The 19,602-nt window shown below is 44.6% G+C and overlaps 2 protein-coding genes across 4 annotated transcripts in view; one reads left to right on the top strand and one right to left on the bottom strand.

Moving 5' to 3' along the window:
* Nucleotides 1–41: 41 nt before the first annotated feature.
* The window catches only part of LOC115771832, a 34,541-nt gene continuing 14,980 nt past the window's right edge, over nucleotides 42–19,602 (bottom strand). Inside the window, exons 2-6 of one of the 3 annotated variants that reach the window (XM_030717712.1) lie at nucleotides 1,749–7,339; nucleotides 1,367–1,671; nucleotides 1,111–1,300; nucleotides 795–1,053; nucleotides 42–726 (exon numbers count right to left, since the gene is read on the bottom strand). In XM_030717712.1, the coding sequence (XP_030573572.1) occupies nucleotides 540–726; nucleotides 795–1,053; nucleotides 1,111–1,300; nucleotides 1,367–1,671; nucleotides 1,749–7,248 (6,441 nt within the window). In that variant the 5' untranslated portion in view covers nucleotides 7,249–7,339 and the 3' untranslated portion in view covers nucleotides 42–539. The remainder of the gene's footprint in view (nucleotides 727–794; nucleotides 1,054–1,110; nucleotides 1,301–1,366; nucleotides 1,672–1,748; nucleotides 7,340–19,602) is intronic. The other 2 variants (XM_030717713.1, XM_030717714.1) reach the window with 2 other exon arrangements.
* On the top strand, nucleotides 16,985–18,985 carry LOC115771686 (neprilysin-1-like). Its single transcript, XM_030717503.1, has one exon. The coding sequence runs from the start codon at nucleotides 16,985–16,987 to the stop codon at nucleotides 18,983–18,985; it is 2,001 nt and encodes a 666-aa protein (XP_030573363.1).

Here is a 19,602-nt window from a genome sequence, read left to right as displayed (position 1 = left end):
GGAGACTGAATTATAATTTTTTTTCTTGTTTTTAATTGTTATTTGGTTTTTATTTTTACACCCTTGCAGAGACATTTTAGACTTATTTTTTGTTGGATCTGTTTTGTAGATGAGAAACGGACTAGCACATCATTGAGTTGCCATAGGAACCAAAGTTCTCAAATGGATTTGTGTGTCTGCAAGGGTATTTAATTTTCGGCATGCCGAAGAGCATAATTTTGTTGATTTTTAATTTCGATGCTACTTGTTTGGAGTTCTCTACGATTGCATGCCAAAATGTACTGAAATACTCTATAATCGTTGATGAATCTACACAGCTTAATACTTTGCGCGTGCCTTAAACTACGGTCTTGCAATAGGTCTAGATGTATTTTTAGTTATATATGAAATAAGAATACATAATACGTGTGTATACTAAAATTGAAACTATCACAAAAAAACAAATACTTTTTTATATAAAGTATAAACTCAATAAGGTCAAATACGAGCTACTGTATAATTCAGTATGCAGGTTTATGTCTGTTTCGGTCGCCCTGGGTTTACATTTGACTCTCCTTGCGCCACTGAAAGGTGCCCGACTTGACACCAATGCTGGATGAGCCCTGATTGCTGCTAGAGGAGAGCATGTTATTGGTGCGTCTAATGAGCTGTGCCGCCGAATCGAAGCGGCTGCGAATAAGTCGCATTGCCGGATTGCTCGAGACGCCGCTGCGTTTGCTCTTGCTGCTTGAAGACGAGAAGAGAAATGAGTTAAAATTTGGGCTGCCCCTTAGTCATTTATAATGATAGCTTACCTCGATGAGCTGGGCTGATTCTCCTTAAGATTGCCCAAAATGATGCGCATATGCGTATCACGCGCAAAATGATTATCGGGCAAGGCGGGTTTTGAACCGCTACCACTAGGTCCAGCACGGTCATCATCCACAAAGGCATTCAAAGCGGGCAGCTGGCCCGGTGAGCTCAGCTCGCTACTGGGCGAGTGCGGAGGCGTTGCGTATAATGGTGACATGCATTCCATATCATACAGGTCCGCCTCATTAGTCATGTTGCTTGCTGTGTAGAAGAGTATTAGACAAGTGTTATATGCTTTGAAACTTGAAAGAATCTTACCCAGCTGGTGCTCGTTGAGATCAGGCAGCATCTGTGAATGTCGCTGATGGGCGCCCGCGCCACTATTGCTGCTGGATTTGTGAGCCGCTGCGGCCGAGCTTGATGCATGCTTAGAGTTGACCATTAGATTGTTGCGTGAGCTAAGCTTGCTTTGACGCTGCAATTGCTGAGTGAAAGTGAGCGGCGCCTGCTGCATAAGGGAGATCATGGAGACGTTATCAACTGGCAGCCATGGGCATATTGCAGCTATACTCACATCGTTGCTGCTGCCCGTGGATTGACTAGAGATGACGCTCTTGCGCTTGTGCAAACTGCTCGTATCTGATTGCATGGTGTTTTGATAGAAGTTGTTCGAGCTGTGCGTAGAGCTGGAGGCATTCAGCGCCTGCAGATTGCTACCATTGTGCACCGTAGCAGTGGTGGCTGCCGAGCAAACCGAGGAAGCGGAAGCGTGTGCCGGATACGGAGCTAAGTTTTGGTGCAGGGGCAGAGCCGGCGGCTGGTCCGGAGAGCGCAGCATGCTGGCGTGGAATTTCGCTTCATTGGGATTGCTAGCTTCATCTATAGAGGAACAGAGGTAAGTGGATAAGGGATTTAATAACATAATAACAGACTTTTCCGCCTACTATTGCGCTTACTTTTGGTATAGCTCTCAAAGATCTTGAGTATGCTACTGCGACTGGACTTGGCCGCCAGCTTAATGGGCGTGCGCCCGCAGTGATCCGATTTGTAGGGATTGGCGCCGAACTGCAGCAGCGCAATGACACACTTCTCGTGTCCCTCCTGTGCAGAGATACCCAGCGCTGTGGCACCCTGCTTGCATGCATGGTCCGCCAGGGCGCCATAGTAAAGCAGTATATTCATGACATCATGGTTGCCCTGCCAGGCACACGAGTGCAGCGGTGTACGCGCTTCCAGGTCCATTGAGTTAACATCGGCGCCAGCCTCGATAAGCGTCTTCACCATGTCGGCATGACCCTGCCAGGCTGCTACATGCAGCGCAGTGCGCCCCTCGCTATCGGGAATGTTAACATCCACATTGGTCATGTCTAGCAGGTACTTGACAATGTCCAGCTTGTTCTCGAGTGCCAAAATATAAAGCGTGGTGCGCGAGTCGGCGTCCTTGGAGTTGACATCGCAGCAGAACTTCAACAAGAACTCCACCGTGTCCATGTGACCCTCTAGGCAGGCCAGACGGAAAGCGGTCTTGCCATCGTGCGCCTTCTGATCCACAAAGCTGGAGTGTATATCAAGCAGGGTCTGCACGCAGCGCAGACGTCCCTCTTGGGCGGCCAAATGCAGTGCCGTCTTGCCCTCATTATCGCACTCATCGATCTTGGCGCCCGAGTCCAGCAGCTGCAGGCACACCTCATGGAAGCCCTCGAAGGCGGCATAGTGCAATGGCGTCCAGCCGGCATTGTCGCGATGCGTCTCGTCCAGGCCGCGATCCAGCAGCTGACGCACTGTCTCCACATTGCCTTGAGCAGCGCCAATGCTGAGCACTGTGCGACCTTCGGAGTCCATGCAATCGATGCCGCAGCCCCAGAAGAGCAGCAGTCGCACCACAGTGGCATGGCCAGCAGTGCAAGCGGCCCAAAGCGGCGTGCGGCCCATGAAATCAGCCAGATCCGGATCCGCTGCATTCTCCAGCAGCAGCTCACAGACCTCGGCATTGCCCTCAAACGAACTGACAAGTAGCGGTGACATGCCATCATTGTCAAGCTGATCCGTGTTGGCGCCATGATCCAGCAACGTGGAGATTACCTTGCTATAGCCCGAGGAGCCGCAAAGAGCGGCCACACACAGAGCGCTGCGCCCATCCAGATCCAGGTGGTTAACATTAGCGCCATTCTCCAGTAGAATCTCCACAATGTCATAGTGTCCCATGTACGAGGCGGCAATCAGCGAAGTGCGTCCTTGGCGATCCACAGAGTTGACGTCCGCGCCCGATTCAATCAACAGCTTCAAGATGTCCTCGTGGCCACTCCATGCGGCTGCGCGCAACGCAGTGCGTCCCTCCTTGTCAGCCAAATCGATTTTGCAAGCCGGCTGTGCAATGAGCAGTCGGACCACCTCGCTGTGCCCGCCCCAGGAGGCGGAACGCAATGGTGTCCATCCATCGCGATCCGCATGGTTAACATCCACACGCTTCATGCGGCCGGTGCCATCGTTGCAGGGCTGCGAGAAGCTAAGCAACAGCTTGACTACCTCCAGGTGTCCGTTTCTCGAGGCTATGTTGAGAGCTGTCTGGCCGTTATAATCCTCTATCTCAAGATCAATGGGACTCTTGCAGGCATTTAGAGCGCGCTCCAGCAGCTGATGGTTGCCATCGTTGGCAAGTATATGGATCAGGGCTTTGCCCTTGTGAAGCTCAATGTGATGCGAATCGGAGAGCTGATGCAGCGTGCTCGAGGCATTCTCGTCCTGGCTCTCATGTGGCGGTTCACTCTGCTCTGAAGGGCTGACCGTGCGCTGCGTCTCCAGCAGGCAGCTCTTCTCGCTGGACAGCAGCAGATCGGCCAGCTCAAAGTCAATGTTCTGTGACTTCTCCGACAGCTCCGGCGACATGAGCGACGACTCGCAGGAGTTCTGTGTGTCGGCATTGTTGATGCCTGTCTCGATCAGCAGCTTTAGCATTTTGGCATCCGTCGGCAGACTGGGCTTGAAGAAATCGCAGAGGAACTGCGCAAACGGTTCGCTCAGCTCGTTGGTCAGAAAACGCTCCAGCATGGAGCGTGTCTTGGGCAAAAAGTTGACATCATTCTTGAAGTCGTGCTCGCACTGGGCGCAGCAGTTAAAATGATTTGTATAGAAACAATCGCTCAGGTTCAAGCGAGACTCCAACAGCATCAAGATGAGATCCAGATCGATGTGCCGGCTGGTCAAGTATTCGCCGGACTTAATTAGATGATAGGCGAAGCGACGCACCGTGTTGGCGCACAGCGTATCCGCCACTAGCAAGTAGTACATGGAGATCATGACATGGCCCTCGTTCACATCGCAGATGAACTTCTTGGTGGCGAACTTCACATCCACCAGCCAATCCGCGAAAGAGTTGTGGAAAATCTTCAGGCGTTGCGCATTCGCATCATAGGCCAAAATGTTGCGCATGAGCTGCAGACGTTTCTCGAACTCCTGGCAATCGATGGTGTAGTTGTGAGTGCGCAAACAATTGAAGAGGAAGAGCTTGTCCACGTAGCCGGAGGAGGCGAGCAGCACATTGAGCAGCGGTCGTATCTTCATGTACTGCTTCTTGTTGAAGGACTTCTGGCAGATGTACAAGTACAGGCCGTTCAGGGTGCAGGGTATTAGCTTGATTTCGCGAAAGCTGAAGAAGTTGTCCTTGATGCCATGCAGGACCTTTTCTAGGTACAATATGCAGCCATTTGATTTGATGTAGAGCTGATGGAGCGACTCAATGATCTCCTTGGTCAACATGATGCTGTCCTTGAAATCGGAATTTAAACGATTTATGATATACTCCTGCACATCCTTGACCACGTGCGATTTGCGCAGATCATCCAGCGTTATCTTCTTAAAGCCCGTAAACATTTTGGTTATTTGCTTCGTCTGCTTCTTGGTGGTGCACACCAGGAACAGCCACTTGGGAAAGAGGTGTATGTGGTTCGAGAGCAGCTCGGCCACGTTGCGACTCTTGTGGCTGGTTACCGTGCCGCGACCACCCTTCAGCGTGGATATTAGATTGCCCTCATTGATGTAGTTCTCATCGATGGAATCGATGAGCAGAAGTAATGCGGTCTTTGGCGGCGTTAGCTCGAGCAGTGGGAAGAGCAGCGCCTTCTTAAAACACTCGTCGGGATTCTTTTCAATGCTGTCTACGCTGAGGCACTCCAGGATCTCCGGATTGGACATCAGCAGCTCGTAGTAGCCATCGGCAATGATGGTGCGGCAACTCTTTGTCTTGGGCAGCGGTGGCGGCAATGTATTGGTGCTGCTCCTAATCTTTGGCTTTTCGCCAGGCACAGGCGGCATGTTTGTTGTGGGTGCGTCCTCCTTAGGTAGCTCCACACGCTCCGCACTGGCACCAAAGTCGATGAGCAGCTCTGCCTCAGACTTTTCGGGCTCCTCATTTGTTGTTTCCTGCTGCGACGTCTTCTTTTGCGGCAGCTCATCTGCTAAGTCCTTGTCCGCTTCGGGCTTGTCTTCGTTGTGCTTCTCCAGCTTGTCATCCTTGATGGCCGCCTCAATCTCAGTTTTTAGCTGCTCGCTAACCAAATCGGCAATATCCTCGCCGCCGCCTTGTTGTATGGCCTGGCTATTGCTGTTGACAGCTGTGGCCGTGACCTGCTTGGCCGGCGAGGAGACGCCGCTGCCAGCACGACCGCGCTTTACGGGTATCTTGGACTTTGACTTGACGGGACTGCTTTTGGGCACCTCCTTTTCCTTCTCTTTCTGCTCACGAATTTGCTTCTGTTCCTTTTCGCTGCCCGTATCCTTGTCCTGTTCGCCACGCTCTTGAACTGCAGCACTGCCGCCACGCTTAGGCGGATGTGTGCCATAGTTGTTGGTGGCGGGTTTCTCCGTCAGATCTGATAGGTCGGGTGATAGCAGGCACTGTGCTGGCGCCGGCTCCGATTGCTGTCGCGTTAGATTGGACTTTGCCGGTTTCTGAGTGGTCGAAGTGCGTCGGATTTGAAAATTGTCCAGCTCCTTGGTATCGCATTCGCTTGCGCCACGCTTTAGCTCCTCGATGAGCAGCTCCTCGGCGTTCTCGCTGAGCGTGATATTATTCATGGCCTCGTCCAACTTAGATTCCTGCTGTTGTGCTTCCTCGCGCAGAAAGGAGAAGCCCTCGTCGATGATCTTCTGGCTATCGTCCCGGCTTATTAGTGAGGCATGGCTGAGCAGCTGTAGCACAATCTTGCGCATGAAGAGCGACAGGCTGTGGCACTCAGGATTCTGCGACTCGATCAGATAGCAGGCCAGCAACTTGCGATTGAGTATACCCTTGGTGCCGGAGTTGCCCTTCATGATGGCCTGGCAAATAGAGGTCTTTCCAGAGCCATTTGAGCCCAGCACCAGGCACCCATTGTAGCTGGAACTGGATATGGCGGCCGCTTTGGCGCGCGCCGACACATAACCGGCACTGGCAGCGCCAAGTGCAGCCGGCATAGGCTTCTTGCCAGCTGTGCGCTGCTCCAGACAGAGGGCAATCTTCTTGAGCACCCACTCCCGATGTATATAGACGGTGCTCACAATGCGATGATTGCTGGGCTCCAGTGGCGCCAGGCCATTGACCTCCTTATCCGGCGAGTGCTTGCGCTGCATCAACGACTCCAAATTGGCGGCTGTCTCAGGGGCTGGCTGCAGTTGCTTATCCAGCTCCAGGCCATCCTCTTCGGGAGCGGAACTGATAGCGGCGCCATTGGTTGGCGCCAGCTCCAGTGCGAAGTTCTGTTGCACCAGATTGGCAAAATGCTCCTCGCGCGCCAAATTCGAGAAGCTAGCATTGGGACAGTCCCGGCCGCTAATCTCCAGCTTCTTGTGCACCTGCGTGGTGTCCTTCAGAAAGTTGAGTATGCGTCGATCCTCCAGCTGCTGATTGGGTGTACCGCTGGCACCCAACGAAGCCGGCTGATTGTTGTACTTGGAGCCGCCGACCAGCGCACTTGTGGATGCATTTGCATCCGTTTCACGTTCCATGTGCTCCTCTTCATCATTGGCATCCAAATCGGTGACCTGCACTGGATTGCCATTGCGCACGCTGGCCAGCCGATTCGAGTCTCGCAAATTGGACAGTTTGGCGTCAGTCGAGGCTGCTTCCACGGCCGCACCATGGCGACTGCGTTCGCTGCTCTTGTAACGATCCGATTTACGCAATGGCGTCGCATAGAGCATCTCCTTGGGCATGTTGCCAGTGACAGCGTGTTGCTGTTTGTTATTTCCTGGCACCGAATTGCAGTTGCCTAACGAGTTGGAGTTGGAGTTGGCATTTGGATTACTGTTGCCGATATGGTTCAGCAACTGCAGCCCGCCAGCCTGTGAGGACTTCTGGGGATGTTGCTGTTGTTGCTGCTGATGCTGCATTTTGCGCACGGATTCATTATACATGGCCTGACAGGGCAGATTCTCGTAGATGTCATTGCGCAGATTATCGTTGTCTGTGTGCTTAGACATTGTTGTTGATGTCGTCTATTGGACAACTCCCAGCTTTCGAGTATTTACACGGTGCGTTGTCCTTGTGTTAAGTTTAAGTTAAATTTGCTGACTGCAAGGAAACAGAACAAAACCGACATGCGGGTTTTCATTAAGAATTTGATGATTTTTTGTTCGATATGCTTTGATTATCTTATTACGGCTTTAAAGATATACGATATTAGCCTTCATTCAACTAACTTCGTTCTTATGTGCCTCAGATTTCGCTACTTTTGCCACAACGAGCAGCTTTATGTCTCAGCTTGTTGCCAAGTTGTTTCTTTTTATGTTGGCTTCCCTTTTTTAGCATCCTGTTAACAATTGACCTGATTTTTCACACACTCTTTACCCTTTGGCAGAGCACACTCTTCACACATTCACAGAGTCAGTTAAACAAAACTCACCCAACCACAAGGCTGAAGAGACGTACGAGGGCGGTTCCGTAAGGATCGCAAGATATTTTAAAGAAGGTGAACCGTTTAAACAAAGATCTTGAGCTACGAAGTGCCAAAGACATTTTTTTGTATAAATATATAGTAAATGTATACGGCACGCTGTTTTATTTATACTTCGCCTCACAAAGGGGTTTGCATATCGATCATAAATATTAAGACGATTGTTCCAATTGGAGCTTCATATATGATGTAGCAATCCGATGTACATACATACATTTGTTAGGACAAAGTGATAAGCTAGCATATGAAATCAGTATATGGTTTGATACATGAATATATTTACTTTATTCTAAAGATATTCAATTCTATTGCACTTATTTGAGGGCCCTGTTTTGCATATTGATAACATTGAAAGTGCATTTGTTTCTTGTATAAATTCAGGAGCAGCCCTCGTATGCACATTTTTGTCATTATAGTTTTTAGAGCTTGTCTCTGGTTACAGTCTTTTGTTCTCGGTTTTTATCTAAGCCGTTTATGTGCAATGTGCGTGGGTGGTTTTGGGTGGCTGCCCGATGGCTGCTCGGGGATCCTCGTGCTGAATGCAGCGCAAATAACACTCTTTATGCTGCAAAGTTTTTATTTTAAACTTCAATTTACTTGCCGCGTTCCAAACACAGCTCGGCGGCTTGTGTCTTGGGGGCGTAGTTGGGTTGAAGTGCTGTTGGGAATGTAACTAATGATGCGTTCGGCGCTTGTTGTGCAAGTTGCAGACGGAAAATGGAACAAATTCAGCACGTTCGCTAAACGAAATGGCTGAGACATTAGGGCAAAGAGAGACCACAGTATTCTAGCTATAAAAATCGATGGAAACACGAAATGATTTACGGCTTGCTGTGTTTGGTGACGCTGCCAGCAGAAGATTTGCCACAAAGTGTGCCAAGCACAATAACGTCGACATTTGATAAATTACCATAATGTAAGCAAGTCAGACGTAAAATCTTTTGATTAACCAAGTGACAGGACACACACACATACACACACACACTGCCACACAAGTCCTGTCGACCATTCGTCAAAGCCAAATGAAAACTCGGTTAGTTGAAGTGCTGTATGTGCTGCCTGCAACCACAAATCCGTTTCTTGCCCACAATTGCCACAGTTAGAGCTGTGGATGCTGCTTCAAGAGTGACGTTTAGCTTATCGTAATTATTGAAGCGAGGCACTCGCTGCCAGGGGCGGCTGAAGTGGGCCACACTGGAGTATTTACAAAGGCTGGACAATGTTCAGACTCAGAGAGCTTAGATCTTTAATATATTTAGTATATTGTGTTCATATATACGAGACAATTATAAAAATGAATATCAGTTGGCATTACTTGAGATCGTAAAAATAGCATGGAACGGCGGTATTCATACGCGAGCGTATGTGTGAGACAGAAAGGGGAAAGAGGGAACCTGATATGTCTTGCACAAACAAATTTAAAAATTGCCATGTAAGCTCAACTAACCGTATAACGATTCTAATATTATGTTTTAGACAAATATATGTTCATGCTTTCATCGTTTCTTGTTGACCCGACTGCCTGCTGAACCGCTCCTGTGTATAACTCAACCAAGCGGAACTAACACCCACATTGCTGGCACTCAGCACAATCAAGTTTTCTCTTATTCACTGCGAATGCAATTTCCATTGAAATATTCTGCAATCTATGCGTTTCTCATTCATAAATCGACTTTGTTTCGATTTCATCTTTTTATTTCAAAAGCTAATCAAATCGATGGTTTTTATTGTATTTTATTTGCAGTCGAAAGTGAGTAGTTTTAATTTAATTTAATTTTTAATAGAGGGTCTAGTGCAAAATTAGGTTGTATTTAATTGTTTAAAATGAATTTATCCTGAATTTTCAAATGAAAAAAAAAACGCCACACGAACTTTGTAGATTGAAAGAGCGAAAAAGTACACAAATCGAGGGTAGTAGAGACCGAGAACGTGTCAACTGCAAAAGCAGCGTAATTGAAATTTTGCAAGCATCAAAGTCAACTTGAACGAAGTTCCATTAGTTTTTCACGCTTTTTAAAAGTTTAATTGGATCGCTTGTGCACTTAAGTTAATTAAACATACGACACGCTTGAAATACGCATCCTGCACTTATTTAAATAAGGTAATGGAGGAAAAACATTTTGCTTTCAATCATTTTCAGGGATTTGTTCAAACTTAACCATGCAACTTTGAACTCTTTAAACGGTGAGAGTTGTGTAGAATGTGAAATTCAGTTAAAAGGATAACAGAACAGTTCTCAACTTAGATAAAAACTCTTAAAACTAAGATATTGACACGCATTTATTGTCAACGCCAACATGTTGTATTTATTTAAGAGCTCTATTTCAACTTATATTTTTTGACTTCTGGGCAATATTCAAATTTACAATACGTTGTATTTGCAACAATAATTCCAATTACATGTATTGGTTCAGCCTGCTTTTCATTGAAGCACACACAAATCTACATATATACACATCTATACCTTCACATCAATATTTTTAAAATTCTTGTTGCTTTTCATGACCCAGAGTCCAAACAATAAAAATATTCCATGCATATGTGCGTACGTTGTAAAAATATCATCGACAAGCTGCCAAAAGAAATGTAAACAATTGAAGTGCCTTAACAAATACGAAAAAAGTTTAATTAATTTGCGTAAAATAAGTTAAAACAAAAAGTATTTCTGACGATGAATATAAGTATGCAAGGAATGTAAACACAAACACAGACACACGCACACACATGCATACTCGAGTGCGTAAGTAATGAATAAATAAATAAATAATTGCACGCCTCGCAAGCGGCGCATATGGCGCAAGAAATGTAACTACATTTGAGCTTGCAATTGTATCTGTATCTGCCACTGACAGCAGCTGCCCGAACTTGAGCCTCGGCAGCGTGGGAATTTAACAGTTTTCCAGCATTTTTAATGCTCCTTGCCGCATGACGGGATAACAAAAAAAAAAAATGGGAAACTTAGCACAGCAACAATATTTTGACGTTTGCTAGCCAGAGGCGGTTGCAACGTGCAACGGGCTTAATTGAAATGTTTCAAGCTGCAACTACGAATATATATAATTTTTAAGGATGTCTGACAGGAAACGCGCTATTAATTTGTATTTACATTTTACCTATGCTTTTTTCTTTTAGACAGCTTAATTTGTTGTTGACTTTACTTCGTCGACGCTGTCGGCTTGTTAAAATATGGACTGCCAAGGTAAAGTATATTCCATGCATTACAAATGCGAAGCTTGCTGTAATATAATACAAGTCACATAGGGAACGTGGGAGTCCAATCAACTATCCATCTATCTATATATACATGGATAACGCTTGTGCTGCAGGCAGCATCCTTGCGCCCAATCAGTGCAACGATTGTGCGAGCAAATAGCAAATCAAATTCCAAAAAAAATGTTTACCTGCACAATACACAGGTAACAGATCAAATCACTATGCGCGGCAGTTTGTGTGACTTGCAGATGCACTATATTAAGGATAATAAAGGTAGAAGTTCTTTTTTGGCAAAGATAACAAAAATAAAGTTACTGATTCAAAATGATGACATCGAAAAGCTCTCTCATTCCAATTGGTCAAGTTATAAACATTTTTTTATAATTCACAACTAGTTTAAGCGTAGCTTTAGTCTAGTTTCCATGCTGCTCCCCCACATTTTAGTCTTTTGTTATTTAAGAGCAGCATACTTTACGGAAATGTGCAACCAGTCTGAATAGACTGTAAGCTACTTCTTTCAGCTCTATTCAACAAGTTGAAAGAAGTGATATTTTTATACTCATATTTGAATAGTTAACACTAGATGTAATCACGAGCCACTTAAGCATCACAACGAAAGCTGATTAAGGGCCAGGATTCTCGCTTCAATTAAATTTATATAATATACTCTCTCTGTACTGGTATATTAGAAAGGAACTATGTTGAAATAGTATGGACTAGCAGGATACCCTGTAACTAAAATTGTTGTGCGATTTGTGTTGAGGACGACTCAACTTTTGCTTCACGTAAAAAGTAACAACGTTAACAACGATAACAAATCGAATTATGATTTAGCTGTAAAAGTATGTACAGATAGTAAGGATCTTTTGGAAACTCCCATGGGTTGTAACATATAATTTCAAAAAATAATTATTTCCTTTGTGGGAACAGGGTATAAGCAACGAAAAAGCGCTGAGCGCGAAAAAACTTGTTGAAAAATTTCGCTTAGAGCAACATCAGCAGCTCCAGCAGCAGCAGCAAAAGAAGAAAAAAAAAGCGGAAAAGTTTCGCATCGATTTTCTAGTTGCTGTTGCTGCAGGCGCTGTCGGTGCTGTAAAGAAAAATAAAATCCAGAGACGTAATCAAAACGAATGTAGCTCGAGTTTTAAATGCGCTTAATTTTGGAACGTAATACGGGTGTGGTGGCACCGGATGCTGCTCTAAAGTGCTCATGTTGCTCCCAATACGCCCAGTTTTGCGAGCTGCCCGTTTGTTGTCCTTGGTGTCCTACGTGACCAGAACTGGCATTGTGTTTAGCGTTTGGTTTGCGGCGGTGGCGGTGGCTGTGGCTGTGGCTGTAACGGAAGTGAATTCAATGCGGGCTCTTCCAAAAAGGACAATGAGAGGCGATGCTGCAACGTGCGAGCTGCATGGCTGACAAAACAGGATGTCAGGAGCTTGCCAGGATGCGACCAGTTGCCCCCAGGGGCATTTGACGAACGCTTAATTAAACCTTAATTTTTCATGATTGCATGAAATGTGAACACATATTCATAAATCATTGAGCACATTCATTTCACAACAATGTGTCGTTTACTGTTCTGCAAATGGCTGCAAAAGGACACGCCCAAATGTGCATGATATTTGTGTGTGAGAATATTGTTGTTCTCTCTGTTCCTAAAAGCTCATCAACATTGCATTGCAGCGAAAACTTTTCTCATTTTTTTTATTTACTCTGCACATTTGTAAAGTTGAGTGCTAAAAGATAAACTGTAAACGCCCCATCGTTATTCGAGCTGTGAATGCACTGGAATTAGTTCAACTGCAGTTAAATACCCTGTCGCTGGAGAGCATTAACAGGGCTTAATACTTAGGTTGACTCATGTAACTGACAAGCAACTTGACAACTGCTTTAAGTTGTAGTCAAATTGATGTTAATGTTTGTGCAATAAAGTATTAATTTCAGTGTTGCCACATTAGACAGTGTGACTTGGCGTTGCCACTGCAGCACAAAATTTTAACATTTTGCTATTACGGCAAATTACGATGAAACACATGTTATGTATGCATATCATCTTATCAATTGTAAGTTAGAGAAAAACTCAAAGCGTGTAGTATATATTAAAGTACTTCCTATTGAATGCTGGGTATTTGACAGTCGAGCATTTTGCCGTACAAAGAGTGGTTTATCATGTAGTTGCATTGTCTTCGGCAGCTGCTCTCGACCCGACCTGCGCTTTATCTATGTCAAAATAGTCGCACGCACGATATTGTCTCTTGTTTTTTAACTCACCCAACCCTTGTTCTTTTCTATGCCTTTCTCTTATCCTCTCCCTATCTTCCATTCTTTGTCAACTGCTTGCTGTCAGCTTTGTTGTTGTTGTGTGCATATTGACATCGTTTTGACAGACAACACTACTCGCTTCACCCCTCAGTGCACCACAAATTCGCACCGCCCCCACATGACTTCATTTCGTTGTGACATGTGCAGAAACACGCACTTCATGGACCTTTTGGCATTTCCGTTTCCTCAATGGGGCTTGGCATATTTTTTGCCTGCCATGTTGTTTGTCTTTCAATAACTGTCGGCGAGGTACGCTTCATAAGTTCTTTGCCTTACTATGCCAAGAATCAAGTGCTATTGTAGTAAAATTATAAATTTGAGAATAACTATTCATTTTATAAAGAAACTGATTTATCATTCAAGCTTTTACTTAAAACTCTTGGGAATTTGTTCTAGAGTTTCCATTATTTATTTATTTGTTCATTATTATGAAAATAACTCAATCTTGAAGTAATTTGAAGTTCTACTTAAATTTCAATAATTTTTGATGCACTCTCGCTTCGTAAATGTCAGTAACTTGTCTTGTCTTGGTATGTGCAAACTATGTTGTTTGGTAAGAAATATGAGAGAACAGATAAAAAATCTGTTTCTTGAGGTATATTTAATCAAATTAATGAAGAGGTAGACAGGCTGGCTTCAGTGTTCCCATGAACACTTGACAGTTGCTTGACATTTAACAGTTCCTTAATGCCATTTATGATGGATACATACAAAAGAGGACGTTGCAAGGATATAAGGATTCAATAAAATATTTATTTTATGGCAAGACGTTTGAATAGTATTCAATTTAGGGGCACCTGTCGAAAGGACATTCAGTTTGGCATTTCGTTTTACTTTTCCCTTTGTACACAATTGCTTGTAATGTAATTGAATTGAAAACTTCTGCATGAAAAAAGCTTTGCTCAAAGGTTTTCCATGAAATACATATTAAGTGAGGCGTGTACACTACCTTCTCCTTTCCTTTCAACTTGAATAACGTTCTGGAAAATGCAAGCGCACGTTGACAAGGCTCGTATACACGACCACGTCCTGGCTGTCTGGCTTCTTCGCCTCGGGTTTAATTAATGTTGGAACTGATTACATTCACTGTGGCTTCTGGCTCCTCCACCAGGAGCACGATGCGCTGCCAAGTATGCAGTTACGAATGTTACTCATTTTCGCATTGATTTAGCTACAGCTTTGTTTGCATTTCCAAACCCCTTTCTCCCGTCTGAGCCGTGGAACTGACACGTGCCGTGGCAAGCGGAAAGCAAAATGGCAAATTGCAAACAAAATGGGCGTGACGTGGCGTGCGTAAGCTTTGGGTCAGCTTATTTTCCGTTAAATTGCAGTATTTCCGCTTGTCCGACGTCCGTTCGACCAGATTTACCTTGGCTAAGTGCATTACCGCAATGCAACCGGGTTTAAGTTGACATTAAGTGGATTGGACAGATGAAGCCAGCATTCAAGTGCAAGGATTACGATTTGTTTTTCTGATTTGACTTGGGCTAATGAAAATTACCCACATATACTTAGATACAACAGGAAGAGCTGAGTATAAAGCACCGAGCTGTCCAATGACAACACAGAGTATAAACATGCGTATTGCTGGGAACTGAACACGTCAAATATAACTATCCCTGTCGAATATGACAGGCAAGTTTTGGAGGGTAAAATCAACAGAAATACACATTTAAAAACATCAAAGATATGGAAAAGGAATGTGTGCAATATAATAATTAAAATTTAATCAAAAATCAATTTGTAAGGCTTACTTGAATTTATGAGAATCGCATAGTGGAGCGATATTTAAATGACAACGGGAAGATTATACATTCAATCATATAGACATAAACATACACTTACACAAATGCATTAATAAATATTTTATACCCATCGGAACAATATTAAAATTTAAATGCCAACCAAAAACTATTTGAAATAGCAACATTAACAATGTATTTCTCCCTAATCGGTTTATTGAACAGTTTGGTAAATATTGCTATTATTTATATTTAATTGTATTATTTAACACAAAGTGCATTTACACAGTTTCTGTTGCATTTTTGTTAAATTGGATGCAAACAATTTGAATGCCAGCGGCTTTTGCATTTGTTTTGGCTGTTCGCCAAAAGCACTTTGAATGCGAATCATAATTAAAATTAAGGCAAAATACAATTAGCCACACCCTAACAATACACAGGGAAAGCGCCGTAAAAACGTTTGCAAAATTTGAAATTTATGTTAAAGTGATTAAAGGTAAAGCACATAATGACTAGTTAATAAGCTAGCTAATTATAAATTTCATTCTATTTAATTGCTTTTGTATTTTACGAGTTATTTACTTTATTTATTGCCCTTAGCCTTTTCTCTATTATCTTTGCTAATTGCATTATTAATTGGACAGCCAAAATGACATTTCAATTAGCTGCAACAATCGGAAAATGGAATAAATAGTGGAAACTGTTCCACTTTGACTTTTTGGCATTAACACGACTTTTTCAGTGGTAAAAATCGATTGCCATCGATGTGACCCACTTAACAAAATGAAAATGAAAATTACATTGATGATCATCATTGAAGCAATTTTTCTTCATTTATCGCAGCGATGCGCTAATCAAAGTCAAACCTGCTTTCGTGATGGATGATGCTGATGTCAGGCCATCACCCGCATCAGGTGTTTAAGTAGGTTGAGCGAGTGTGTGTGTGTAAGTGTGTGTATATGAGTGCTAATGAAAATCAACAACACCTAAATGAGCAAAGACGCTAAAGAGCAACACACGCCACAGGCGGTAATCATCAGCTGCAAATGCAGCAACAAAAACAAACTCTTCGACTAAAGCTAACCCTAAAAACGCCTTACACGCTAAACTTAATGCTAAAAGATATGTATATGTTCGATAATTCATCCCATTTGGCAGCCCAAATGTATGCAATGTAAAATTTAACCGTGTAATGCAGTTGACTGGTTAATACTCTGTACAAAATTTCAAGTTTTGTCCGTATTGCCTTTTACCGTCGCTTGACGCCTTTTTATCTCAATAAGTTTAAGGTCCAAACGACTAGAAAAGCAGGTGCAAACCTTGAATGTGTTCAACATTTATATTTTTGGCATATATACAAATTGTCCAAGACCAAAGTCTGTCAGATAAACGCGCCCAAATCAACTATGGACCACCTTGATACAGGGTATATTTGAGAACAGGAGATAAAACGTTAGCCACAAACCCCTTTGTCAGCTTGCCCTTTAGTATTCTACAAATGTCTCCTGGCGGCAGTTAGCAAAGTTTTCAATTTGCGAGGAAAGTTCATTTTTGTCAAGTACAAATTAAATCAGAGAAGGCAACCGGAACGAAGACAAGCGTGAGGCAACTCGCGACTGGCAGCCGAGCTGCATTGAAGTCTTTGACATTGATTGGATTAACTAAGCCAAGTTGCTGTGAAGAGCCGAATGGCTTATTGGCTTATAATAGCGTTAAGAAGAGCTTTCTAATCAAATGCAGCCACTTGCACAAATTGCCAACAGGATGCAAAATGACGAGAGTGGCAAATATAGAGGCCAAATATATATAAGTATGTCTAGAGAACTCGTCTATGCCAATGAAATGAAAGCAAAACTTGTGGCAAGCGTTCGAGGCGATAAGAAAATATCGCCTGTTGAGAAAATCGAGCGATAAGCCCGATGAAAAAGTTGCAACGCCAGAGCTGCTCAAGAGTTTGAAGAGGCAGTTGACATTCAGCTGCCGCTATGAAGTGTCGCCTCGAATTGAATTTCCTGCTACTGCTGATGTGGGGCATATCAGGCATTTGGCTGCTGCCCAGTCCCAACTTGGCGTCAGAATTCAATGCAATGTTTCTGGCGCAAGTGTTTCGAAATGTAAACGCCAGCGTTGAGCCTTGCCAGGATTTCTATGGTTATGCCTGTGGCAATTGGAGTGCAAACTACAACGACATTCAAAGCTACCTGGATATGCCCGGCTATATGGATTACAAATTTAATAAACAGTTGCTGAGTGCCTTGGAAGCGCAAAGCTCTGAAGGCGGCATCTATGATCAGCTATGGGCGTACTATGTGGCTTGTCGGGATCTGGCTCAGCCGGCACTAAATGAACTGCTGCATTTGCTCGAGCCCCAGCTCGGTCTGGAATGGCCCATCTTTCGGAGTAATCAGAGCGAAATGTGGCGCAACGCTACACAATTTGATTGGCTCGCCACGCTGGCCAAGCTGCGCGTCTATGGACTCAATGGTGTCTTTATCAAACAGGATGTGAATGTGCGACGCGAGAATGGAACGCATTATGTGATTCTTTTTGCGCCGCAGCCCGCCGACGCAACGCCGCTAACTGAACAGGAGGTACAAGATTTGTACGTAGCCTTTGGACTGGATGAACCGCTGTCCAAGAATCTTACTGCCAGACTAATGCAGCTGGAGTGGCGACTGGGCAATATGACGCGCCAAGCAGCAGATCAGTCTACAGACAGCCTGCCCGAGTGGACATTGCCACAGCTGCAGCAACGGCTGCCCCAAATCAATTGGCGCCACTATTTGGCAGAGCTGCTGGAGAGGCCAGCGGATGCAGTGCAGTTGCTCCAAGTGTCTGCGCTGAATGCCAGCTATCTGGAGCAGCTGCAACTAATACTTGGAGAGAGCTCCAATGAAACTATCTGTTATTATCTCATGTTCAAGCTGCTCTATATGCTCAACGAGGAGCTGCCGCCCAGTGGCCCAAGCGATACGCGTTCCATGGCCTGCGTGCTGCAGCTGCGCGGCCACATGCCACTTGCCATGAACTACCTGTACGAGCAGCACTACTATAAGGAACGACGTGAGCAAACTGATGCGGCGCTGCAGCGACTGCAGCAGAAGCTACGCAAGGAATTTGAGCAACTACTAATTGAGAATCATTTACAGCTGGATGAGCTGGAACAGGCCTATGTGCTGGAGGAGTTGCGTAGCCTGCGCCTCAAGATAGGCAATATACCTCCAGGCTTAACAATGGACCAGCTGACAATGTACTACCAGAATTTACAGTTGCTGCCAAATGACTTCTATGGCAACAAGTTGCAGCTACTGCGTTTTTATCAACGCCTCGAGCAGCAGTTGCTGGCCAATAGGCCAGGTGTCTGGCCAGTACATGACTACTATCAGCAGGATGCTGTGGTGGCACGGAGCTCCTCGCCGGTGAAAATATTCCAAAATGCCGTGCTGCTGCCACACGGGTATTTGCAACTGCCGCTTTACGATGCCCGCCTCTCAGAGATGCTGCAACATGCCCAGCTAGGTTTCATACTGGCGCACGAGCTACAACATGCCTTTGACCTATTTCACATTGTGTACGATGCCCGAGGCAACTACAATCAGACTGGGTTGGCGTTGCTGCAGCATTTCGCTAACTTCACCAGCTGCTATACCAGGCAAAATGCCCAGCAGCTGCTGCTCTCCGAAAGCATGTCGGACATTGTGGGTCTGCGTTTGGCCTTCGCCTCCTACTTTAATCATGTGCAACCAGCTGACCGCCCCCCAGTTGGCAATTATACGCAGGAGCAGCTCTTTTTTATCAACTCCGTGCAGTTTTTGTGCGCCAACATGCAAAAAATTGCGACCATGACCACCATGGAGGATACGGAACACGGACTGCATAATGAGCGAGTCAATCGCAATTGGCCGCATCACGAGGAATTTGCCAAGGCTTTCAACTGCACTGCGGGTCAGGCCATGTACCAGGCGGAGCCGTGTCGCCTGTGGTGAATGGCACGCTGATATAGATAAATGTTGCGTGCGTCTAAAAAAGCGAATATCGATTAACAATTTGCGCAGTTTACGAACTAGGCAACCTAGGTGCATATTAAATAGATGGAAGGGTCTGTTATGTTCATGTTATTAAGATAATTATCGATTTATGTAAAGCTCAAAGATGTACAAGTGCCAAGAGCTATCGAAACTAAAAAATAATATAAGGGCTTGACTTTTTAAATTTACAAAATCTCGATAGTCGAAGCTTAACGATAGTTTAGAATGCAATGTAAATAGAGACAAAATACAAACAAGATATACAAAAGCCTATTTTAAGAAATTTAATTTTCTTCGAATTGTAACGGAACGGTTGTGCAACGCTCTCAACACTGGAATTTATGTGTGGTCATAAGGATTACTTTGTCTATGAAACTATGAAACTTCTTGACTTCAAAATCTTGGCGTTATCTACAAAAATATCGATTATCCAACACTTTAAGTCCCTTCTAGCACTCAAATATCCACAAATTATCATGTTGTCCAACACTGTTTACACATTTGCAGTGTTTTCACTGGGATATGCCCACGCAATGACCTTGAGCAGGCATACATAAGGCAACAACAACCACAAA

The sequence above is a fragment of the Drosophila novamexicana genome, unplaced genomic scaffold, assembly GCF_003285875.2.
Source record: "Drosophila novamexicana strain 15010-1031.04,08,12 unplaced genomic scaffold, DnovRS2.1 tig00000108-arrow-pilon, whole genome shotgun sequence".
Taxonomy (NCBI): Eukaryota; Metazoa; Arthropoda; class Insecta; order Diptera; family Drosophilidae; genus Drosophila; species Drosophila novamexicana.
Note: the sequence above shows the minus strand (reverse complement) of the source record. Positions and strands in the feature narration are given on the sequence as shown.

Excerpts from the sequence above, each read along its gene's own strand:
- LOC115771686 (XM_030717503.1), top strand. The coding sequence starts at position 16,985 with ATGAAGTGTCGCCTCGAATTGAATTTCCTGCTACTGCTGATGTGGGGC.